Consider the following 11069-nt stretch of genomic DNA (forward strand, 5'->3'; position numbering starts at 1 on the left):
GGGTGGGTGGGGATGGAGCAGGAGGGGACGGAGCACCACCACCCAGTGCCCCACAGTGCTGCCATTTTGCCTCTGTCCCTGTGGCCCCCCAGCCGCTCCCCCAACTCCTCCCACCAACCCCATAACACGGGGGGCAGGGAACTTGCACTAAACAGAAGCTGCCAAAACCTGGCTGCACGCAACTTGTGCTCCCACCTCCTCCTCTCTGCCAGCTACTGTCAGGCCTGGGTGGAGGCAGCTGCAGAAACATAGGACATGGTGGTGAGGGGGGCACTGTCACCAGAAACCCCCCTTTCCTCTTCCCACTCCCCTCCCTCCCTCCCTGCCATCTCCCCCTCCCTGCCAGCTGTTATTGGGGGGGCAGGAGGGCAGTGTGGTGGCTCCCTCACACCCTTTGTCCATAACGCTCCAGGCCCTCACAGCCAGTTGGTGCACACCTTCTCAGCAACACACGCACAGTTGGCCCAGAGCCTTATGGACAGACGGACAGGCTAAGACTTTTATTATATTAGAATACATCATCAAGCATAAGCTTTGCTTCACACACCTTAAACCACATTTAAAGCCTGTGCACCTGTCCACAGTCTTTTCCCTAACTCAGTCACAGTCTCTTAGTCATAGCCCCCATTTGGGGTTTACAGTCTCAATTCATTCACTGTCCTTGTCACTGTTGCTTCCACTACTGCTGATGCTGTTGCTGTCATCCTCACTGTCTCCAGGTCCAGTTGTGTTGCTGTCCTCTTCATCATCCCTGTCCACTCCTCTTTCTGGGGGGACTTTGAACAGCCTGTGCTGAGTGTCTCTTTTCCAGGTGGAGGTGGCTGCATCTTCTCCATCCTCTCCCACCAATTTCCAGTAGTAGGATGGAGCTCACCCAGAAGCATGTTAACACAGTCTGTTTCCTCAAGTTCCATGTGTCCGTACCTCAGGAGGTTCCTGCATTTCCACAGGGCGCTCCTAATGCAGGAAAATAATAATAATAAAAGAAGTATATGTATCCCAGGCCAAATTAGCCAAAACTAATTCCAGATCCAAGAGTCTAGAACCGTAAGTGGCCCTACTACTGACAAACATCCTCCACCCCCATCTGGGGCTTCAGATGTTTCCAATTCCTTTGGCAGGCATCCTACTTGCAGTGTTGAAGAGTTCGTGACCCCTTGCGGAGCTGTTCCCAAAGACAGAGTCGCTGTCAATCTCAAAATTTATTCAGCATGCTGGGCACCCTGAGCGAACTCAGAGGCCCCGAATAAAACTGTTAGAGGCGATTTATAGTTTACAGACAAGATGCGCGCACAGGTGGGAATTTTCCACTGTGTAAGAAAACGAGATATCAGGTCAGTGTGAGAAAATTCTTAATTGTTTTAAAACTGGTTTTTGGCTACATGTTTGTTTTGAAATGGTAACTAATAGGGAGGAAACTTACTTCAGACTTCAAAGTGAATAGGATTCGGTCATTGCAGAGCCTTATCAGCCTGTCCTCGGAGGCTGAGTCTGCTGTAGAAGTTAACTGCTACACTATTATTTATGATCTTGTTAATACATTTCTACAGCAGGCCAAGCCTGGAGGCTTGGGGTTTGAATGCCCCCAAGTTTTGCTTGCCCTTAGCCATAAGGCCATTGGAGCAAGCTAGAGAGTAGACTCCCATTTCCGTAAACTGGACTTAAAGCTGCTATACCTCAACAGGTACTGAACCATGCCAGAAGAGCGGTTCCCCCAAGGTGCACTTTAGGAAAACTGCCTTCATGGACACAGAGACACGGTATTTCCCCTGCCAGGTTAGGAACAGGCAATATACTTGACCTGACCTAACAAGAGCCTGAGAAGCAATACAAGCTGGTTTTTCTTACAGCTACTCACCTTCAAATGGAGAAATGCTTCAGCTTTGATGGCCCAGTTTTCACTCACTCACTGGCGAGTTACAGTGAGCAATAGAAAGCAAATAAAAAGACAACTTATTTGCATACTTATTTGCTGATTTTTTCAGTGTACAATTGTTTTTCAGCAAATACAATAATTTTGAGCTTCGAATATGATAATTTCATATTCAAGAGCTGACAACAGTGGTGTGGTTCCCCTGGGAGAGCGACCACAACTGCAGGGAGCCTCTTGGGGGTGCAGTGGCTGATGCACAAAGAGGCTGCAATGCACTGAGGTGATGCTGTTAGTGCTGCTGCTGCTTGACACATGTTGCCACCTCTGATTGCATCACTTGATGTGATGCAAAAGTCCAGCTGCACCGGCCAGTTGGTGCAAGGCTATGGGAGAGTTCAAGCAGGTTTGAATGTGCAGGAACACCCAAGGGAGACCTGTCCTAACCTGGGAATGGCAAGGTCCTTCCTCTCCAGAAATACATGTCAGGGGAAGGGACTGGTTTCACCATATCATTGTAGGCACAGTCTCATTCACTGCCTTTTCCCCTGGACTTTCATCAGGACAGGAATGACATTTTTTGTTGATTTACATGTTTGGATTGTTATTCCTCCTTACTTCAATGAACAGGGCTTAAAAACAGTCAGGTCACCTTACAGACGTTGAGAATTAAGTTGTCTTCAAGTAGGGAGATGAAGTATAACTTAAGATCCCAAGTCTTGTGCATTGTATGAAACACAAGGGAGACATCTGCCATTCACAACAGATTATTTTTTAAAGGACAGGCCTGATAGCAGGAATCAAGTCCAAACCAGATCAGAAGTGACTGGAGTTGTTATTCTCAAAAAGGCATTTTGACCTAAGAGATGTGTGACAATGCCTTGCTCTCACTGGAGGATAATCTCAGAGCCCTGAATCCATTCCCCACTGCCTTGTTGTGTATGCTCAGTGCTTTCACTAGAGCAGCATTTCTCAACCTGTGGGTCAGGACCCAAAAGTGAATCACAAGAATATATGAAAGGGTGGTGAACTAGAGCTCTGCCAGCCTGCAAGGGAAAAGCCATGGGTTCCCACGTTTTTCTCCTTTAAAGGAGAATCCGGTTTTAAAAGTTTGTTCACGACCCTTTCATATATTCTTGCAACCCACTTTTGGGTCGTGACCCATGAGTTGAGAAACACTGTTCTAGAATATCTCCCTCATTTAATTCTTTATACAATTCAAGGAAGACAGAAACATTCATACCCTAGCATATGATTTTCTTTCCCAGATGCACATCTGTTTGCCAAGTTTAGGTGTTTGTTATGCATCTGAAAGACAAGGATTTTTTAATGGAACCAACTGCATGGCTGGGATAAAGTTAGACAAGCTTTTGAATACAAGATATTCTTTATCAGGTCATTGCATTGGAAAGCTTGTCTAACTTTATCCCAACTGTGCAATTGATCCAATAAAAGCTATCACCCCAACAAATCCTTGCCTCTCACAACTGCTGGACTATCAGGGCTACAACAGCACTCTAACACTAATGCATTTGGCCATTGTGTCTGGGCAGAAAGCTTAACACAAGAGCTGGCTGTCAGCTACCTGTTGCTAGCTAGTCGAACAGGTTAAACTGTCAATAAAGTGACTTTGATTTTCCAGACTACTAAAACATATGACATCTTATACAAACAACATTTTGCATATAAACCTATGACTGATACAAATGGACATAATTCATTGTTAGCTATCAATAAGAGGTTAAACATAATGGTATTAGCCCCCTTGGGGAGGATGTCTGTGTGTGAAAACACAATGTACCCTCCAAATAAACCACTGAAGATTTAGATCCCTTATGACAAGCTGTTTGTGGGGGCCATCCATTTTCTAGTGGACAAGTTTTCCTCATCCCAAAGATCACCACATTCACGGGTAAATCCAGGATTGCAGTGAGGGGAGTGAGGCCACATCCCACTTTGGCTGCGTGGCCCCTGCAGGGCGAGCTCAGCATATGCCATACAGCCAAAGGCAGTGTGACTCCACCCTCCTTGCCAGGATCCTGGATGCCAGTGAATTTTTTGAGTTCCCTAGTGGGTGGCGCTCAGCCCCTGCTTTCACACAGCTCCAGAGCCCAGAGGTCCCCTCTTTTCCCCTGCTGCTGAATTCAGAGGGACCTACAGGGGGAGAGGAGGAAGGGAGGGCCAATCCTGCTGGGCTCCAGAGGTGTGTGAAAGCAAGGGCTGCAGATAGAGCCTGCACTGAGCAGCTGGTCAATCCACAACTCACAGCACATTTGGACCGCTGGCAGGAGCTGTACAAACATGCCAGTGAGCTCGGAGTGCTCACTACCCATGTCCAGCACAAATGAAAGGGGGTATGGAAGTACCGCTACACATCCTCTCCTCGGTATACCCCTGACTACATGTGTCCTCATCCCAAATGATATGTCCGCATCCTTGTTGTGAAACTGCTTTATCTTAAGAAATCACCTCTCCCACAAGTTCTGATTCCTTTTGCCTCTAAACCAATACAGCTACAACCTGGATACCTGACACATGGAAGATATCAAATTTTAGCTGATTTTTTAAATGAAATTTTCATAATTTTACAAGGAAGAAACAAGTTTTACCACCGAGACCCTGCTCCTGCCTTTGCTCAAGGTAATTTGTATCATCACAGAGCTCAGAAATACATCACCATATAAGAAATTCCTGCCCAAAAGAAAACTCCATCCTTTTACTTGCCTGTGAAATATGAAACATCATAACCAGAAGGATATATGACTACATCTTGCTTGCCACCAAACAACTTAGAGGTAAACAGACTATTCCAACTTTTCTCTGAGCCTAACCTGCATAAAATGAATTGTTTCAAACAGGAGATTTTACCACACCTTTAACTCTCCTATAAAATATGAACTTTCATTTCTAACTAGGAGAACTTTTACAGTCTTTCCTCTTATTCATGAAGAAGGGTGCTTGTGCAATTAAAGAATTTTTTTTTGCAAAAATCTAGTTGGTCTCATAAAAGATATCACCTCTACCACAAGTTCTGATTCCTTTTATCATAGGAGGTATATTTGCCTTCAGTTTCTGGGGTGGGGGGTGTCTTCCACAGCAAAAGTGGGGACTAAGTCTCCTGTAGCTGCTTTTTAAAATGTGTGCATTCAAGAGTTCTAAGGAGGGCAGGCTGGCAATATTACTAACACTTAAATACATGCTTGTAAATAATATTGTTGCCAACTATTTGCTTCCGAAATGCCTCCAAAGTTCCCCCACACAATAATTCTCTGGGCACCGCAGTGATAAACCTGGCTCAAGCCATACTGTTGTCTGTAGTTCATCTTTTAAAACGAATTGGAAATCAGGGAACTGTACCTTGAAGAACAAGAACTCAGTTTCCCAGAATCCTTCAAAAGAAGGTGGAGTAACAGGCTGTCATTGGATGAAGCCGGCCATCTACGTAGGACTCAACAACCAGGGCAATGAAATATTTCAGACAGATGGATCTGTTGAGAGCCTTGTAGTTCAAACGGGCTCTGAATGTAATGGAACCAACCAAGCATGAAGAAATCAGGTAAAAAAACCCAAAAAACCAAACCCAAAACAGGGTGATTCTTTAGTGGTTACAGATCTGAGCCTAGGGGCACAAGATTGTGTGAGGCTGGGAGGAAATATGGCATTTAAAGTGTCTACAAGGAAGCTTTTCTACATTTTCAATTTTATTTTGCAAACTTGCTATCAACAGTTGTCTTTTTGTGGGCGCTGTTTCTTTAAAATACAATAAAAACCTGTGTAAGCCAAATGTTTACAGTGGCATACTGCAAATAGCAAGTAAATCTTAGCAGGCAACAGAATGAAAAGAAGCAGAGGAAGAACTTGAAATGCAGATTTGTAAAAAGCCTTAATTTTTCCACATAGATATCTAAATGCAGCATGCATGTGTGTATGTGTCTGTATAAAGTAAGTCTGGCGCCTAAACAGGCCTAGTTTAATAGAAAGATACCAGTCCCAATTCTAAAGAGTTTACAATCTAATTTTAGATGTGATGAGATGTAGGTAACAAGAAGCAGATGAAGAGAAGGTCAAGGGTGCAATAGGATTGTACGGTTACTCAGTTTAGGCATGTGCATTTCTGGACTGTTCATCTGAAGTTGTTTCTTATCCTAACTTCAAAATTTTTGACTTTGCAATGTAAACAACACTTTTTAAATACAGATTTTCTATTTAACTTCTACAAGAGGGGAGGGGGAGGATGTTTTAAAGGGGAAAGGCAAATTCTGTTACAAGCCACTAGAATACTCTTTCCCTCATATTGCATTTGAACATGAACAATCAGAATCACAGGGCTAGCTACATTACTTGGTTTCAAAAGACTTCTTACAAGAAAAAGATTGGTTGCTTGGTCCACATGCTAGGAACTCAGACCTGCTCCCTGTCCTGCTCCAGAGGTTGTGGAGGTCCTGCTCTATGTAATACCCCTAGAACGGGAAGATAGAGCCACATGCTGGGTCTGGACAGAAATGTGAATGGGGGGCTAGGAGAGGGACTCTGTCCAAGTTCTCCATCCTCCCTAATCCAGCAGCTGCTAGGCATCCCCAATACTGATTGTGCTGCTGCTTCAGTGGCACTGTGAACCTAGCAGTTGAATGAATATAGGGTGTTAGAACATCTAAAAAATGAAAAGATTTGGACTGAAAACTGTTAAATCAGTCTTATATATGGGTTGCTACTAGCTCTCTATAATTACACTGATTTAATATGCTTAGTTCAGTATAATATTGAAATCGGGCTATACATGTTGTATAGACATCATTTGCCATTTTACATATTGCATCATGAAGCGCACAATAAATATGACTTTACTAAGTGGCAACCATTAGATACCTATTAACAAATGTTATCAAGCCTGTCAGAAGACTCAAAGACCACCTGTTCTTTGAAGTGTTAAAACCATTGCTTTTGTTTTCTAACAAGTTAACTTATATGTAGCAATTACCCATTCAAATTCACTGCTTGGAAGCCAGCATCTATCTAGATTCTTGTGTCTCAGTTAAGACATTTTAGATGACTGAACCACACAACCCCAGGGGTTTGGGGCTTGTAGCTGAAAGGGGCTAGTGTGAGATACTGAGCACGTCCTAGGATCAAATCCATTATGCCTTTTGGAGAAATCACCACCAGAGACATTGGGAGGCATGCAATAGTGGAGCACCAGGACTTGCAGTCTTTTGAACAGATCCCACCAACAGAGAAGGGGTGACCAGGGCAGCAGCCTACTTCCCTGTTTGATTCCATGGTTATAAGGAAAATAGGATGCAAGTCAAGGGTTGGATAAGGGCAAACTCTCCCTAAGCCTGAGGAAGGGCATTTGTGCCCAAAAGCTTGCAAAGAACAATTTATCCAACTATTTAGTCGGTCGAATAAAAAATATCACATCTACCCAAAGAACCTTGTTTGCCAAGGGTTGGGCAAGACAGCCCACAGGCAGGACTGCTTCCGCTGTACGAGCCAGAGGGAGCGGTGGAGGCGGTATAAGCTCTAGACAGGGTTGGCAGGTTCTGAGTCAGGGATGAGGATTGGGGCTTGCTACAGCTCCGGGACAGGGGGCGGTGTCAAACCAGTGTATAGCTGGGAAAGAAAATTATATTCAAGGATATGAATCAGGGTATGCTGGAGCTCAGGGGAGGGGTGGAGGATAGGATAAGGACCTGCTACAGCTCCAGGGACAGTGAGGAGGGAAAGATGTGGCCCTGGAGAGGACACCACTCATGTGGTCCTCAAGAGCACACCAAAACTGATTAAGTGGTCCTCCAGCCAAACATTGTAAGTTGCCTCCCTTTCAACAACAGGACTGGAAGAAAGGAAGCAAGAAAAAGTAGCTGCAATTTGCCTTCCTCTCCTTTCTCATGGCAGGGAGTAAACCACTAGCCACCACTTAGGGAGACCACCAAAGGACAGGTTCCCTCAGGTGCAGAGCCCCAAGTAGTATTATACCTAAACTGCTGCTTCTAGGCAGAGATTTGATGATTTACTGAAATATATTTGAAGTAAAATGTTCTAGTCCTAAAATAGCACACAAAGAACTTGTTTGTCAAAGTACAATAGCTCACAATAGGTCAGATCTATCACTGTTTGATTTCAATGCCATGTAACCAGTCAGCATTTTCTTTAATCCCTGGTGCTGTGGTGCAGGGACTGCAAGCATTTGACCAACTAACAGGTGTTTAATGAAAACTTAAAACATTCCCATTCTTCCTCTCTGCTCTGTTTCTAGTGTCCAAGATGAAACAATGGACAAAATGAAATTTAAGAAGTGCAGCCAAATTGCTTTTTACAGGTAGGGGTTTGGGCTCCAGCTCAAGTGTATTTCTCACACAGACCACATTTGATTTATTTTCATTTTACCATGTGGACCTTTATAACAAGGGAATATATTTTTTAAATCTGATACTGAAGTTATGTCTGAAGTTATCATGCATTGGTTTTAAACTATTAAAGTACACAGTTTGTCAGTTTGTGAATTAATATACTTTTCAAGGAAAGCTTTACATCTACCTGCAATATCATTTTTGGAAACAGTATATTCTAAATAGAGAGTAGGGCAAAATCCAAGGCATTTCTCACCCCCTCCCCCCAATTCCTGAAAACGCTGGATATCTCCATATAAAAAAGCCCATACAGTTTTTAATACTGAGTAGAATTAGAAAAGGCTTGTACAAGATCCAGAACACATCTGCGGCTCTAGATGGCAGAAAATTCAAGAGAACAGTTGGTTGTGTGGTATTTCTACATACTTGACACTGAAGTTTTGTGGAAGTAGCTAACAAGATTATAGTAATGTTGAACAGGAACTGCAGATAAACAATTTTTCTTCAGACCTGAACTCCATACCCTATTATCCTGATAAAGTACTCCAATATTAAATACCCTCTTCTAATCGCATCTCTAACTGAGATCTATTTGCCAGTTATCCACTCTTATCTGAAGAGTAGTAGCTTTCCCTAGTCTAATTAGCACATAAACATATGGGATTACATTTTTAATCTTCAATGCCTGTTTCTCATTTACAAAAAGGCCCATTAAAGAAGCCCAAGCCTACTCCCATTAAGGGAAGTGGTTATTATTATCAGTGGCAAAAATTTCAAACTGGGCTTTTATCAGCATGTTGTGTGACCTACTCTACTAGTAACTTTCCAATGAGTCATTTTCAGCTGTTACAGATATGTCAATTCCTTTCTGGGTTATGTTTTTAAAGACAGCATATGAAAAACAGTATTTCTCTGCAATTTAAACCTAAACATTAATGAAATTAAGGCAGAAGAGGTCAAAACAACTGAACAGAAGAGCCTGTCAGCCTCAGAGATGGAAACATCTCTCAGCAGCTAATAAACTCTTGGCACTAGGCCTCAATAGGGAGTAGCCTCCTAACAGTTCAGAAAAATCATTGCCTCAGATAAACAGACACCAGTGTAATCATGTTCAACTGTCACTTAAGACAGTGATTACTGCCTGGGGCAGTCTAACCAGCTCCCTCCTCTTGTTTATATAGCCTAACCCTAGGGCGGCACAGGACACTTGAGTACAGCCATGCAGCTGTGGGCTCAAGACCATCCCTTAAAGGCTAATATATTTGGTCACATAGACAGTTGCTCCACTGCCGGTGGAAGGCAGCAAAGGTTGGACCCAAGGACACAGCCGTTTATGACAGGAAGTGAAGCAAGCTGTGTGCAGTTGAAAACTGTTGGGGAAATTTAGGAAAAAAGAATGAAACTGCACAACTTGAAACTCCACCAGGGCATTTGGGTTAATCTTGTTATTGCAGAATTAGGGCAGTGAAACTTCCAGTTTCTACGAGTGCTCCAAACCACTAATTTGCATCTTTTCAGGGGGTTTTTCTCTTTGCATAGCACCTGGCATAGCAGGGCCTCCTGTCCTGATTGTTTCTCGGTGCTGTAAATAAATGAACAAAAATACCATAATTACTTGAATCCACAACAACCTCTGAAATTAAGACAATCCCCCCCAATAATTAGATTATGTATATGGAAAATGTATTAATTTGATATAATTTTCCACATATGGAATCTAATTATAGGAGGATCATCTCAAATTTGTCCCATCTCTCCCCACTATGACACAGCAAGCAGTGGCCAGGGGAGAAGGTAGAGAGGGGAAGTGATAGGGGAGGCAGTAGTGGCGTAGGCAGAGGGGGGCAGGTGGTAGAAGGACAGTGGGGAGGGCAGGTGGTAAGGGGGCCAGGGAGTCAAGCAGCACATGCCCCCACCCCTTCCCTGGTGCCTGCCCCCTGTGTACCTTCCCTCCCTGCCACTTGCCCCCCTATGTTTTCTCCCCCTGACACCTGCCCTCCCCTCCTCCTCCTCATCTATCTGTCCCCTGGCTCCCCATTTGTCTGCCCCCCACCCCCGCTGCCTCTGCCTCCACATCTATCCCCCCTGCCATCTCCCCGCATAGCATCTGCCCCACCCACACCCACACCCACCACCTGCCTCTCCCTGCCATTTACCATCTGGCTTTGGAAGGCTCTGCCCCACTCCAGCCTGGGGTGCAAAGCTCATGCTTGTTCTGGCCCCAGCCCAACCCAGCAGTGCTACAATAGCAGCTGTTACCAGCCAGGCTGAGACTGGAGCAAGCACATGCTCCATGCCCTGGAGTGAGCTGGATAACAAGTGGTAGGGGGCAGCAGATGGGGGAGGGGGAGGGGGAGGGTAGTGGATGCAGGAGCAGGGGAGGGCAGTGGCAGGCAGGGAGAAATGGAAAGCCAGAGGCGACAGCAGAAGGAACAGACTGAGGGGGGCACAAGTGGGCTCAAAACCATCCCTTAAAATGATCACAGCCAGAGCCACAGCAGCTCCATGTGAAATGGAGGGGAAAACCTCATTTGGGAATTGAGTGCATATAATAATATCTCTGACACAAAGAAAAGTGAGCTGGTAGAATTCTAACAACATGAATATGATCACAATCTGTGTGGTACTGTTTCTAAATATTTTTGTGAATTGAGCAGTATTTTGTTACATCCCCACATTTTTACAAATAAAGATGGAGCAAATTGAAGAAGCAAAGTCTTAGCAGGAAAACCACATTCTTAATGAGCCAACAAGTAGTTGCATGGGATTGTTGACACGTGTGCTGTTTACAAACATTAAAGATAACATACTTGCTATTGTTTAGTTGTAACCATATTGATAATTAGGCC

At 44.2% G+C, this 11069-nt stretch overlaps 1 protein-coding gene across 2 annotated transcripts in view; it reads left to right on the plus strand.

Moving 5' to 3' along the window:
- The first annotated feature begins 5152 nt into the window (after positions 1-5152).
- GANC (glucosidase alpha, neutral C) overlaps positions 5153-11069 on the plus strand; it is a 62788-nt gene continuing 56871 nt past the window's right edge. The window contains exons 1-2 of one of the 2 annotated variants that reach the window (XM_019519073.1): positions 5153-5426; positions 8127-8189. In XM_019519073.1, the coding sequence (XP_019374618.1) occupies positions 5398-5426; positions 8127-8189 (92 nt within the window). In that variant the 5' untranslated portion in view covers positions 5153-5397. The remainder of the gene's footprint in view (positions 5427-8126; positions 8190-11069) is intronic. The other variant, XM_019519072.1, reaches the window with a different exon arrangement.

This window comes from Gavialis gangeticus, unplaced genomic scaffold (genome assembly GCF_001723915.1).
Source record: "Gavialis gangeticus isolate Ggan-Ray unplaced genomic scaffold, GavGan_comp1, whole genome shotgun sequence".
NCBI lineage: Eukaryota > Metazoa > Chordata > Crocodylia > Gavialidae > Gavialis > Gavialis gangeticus.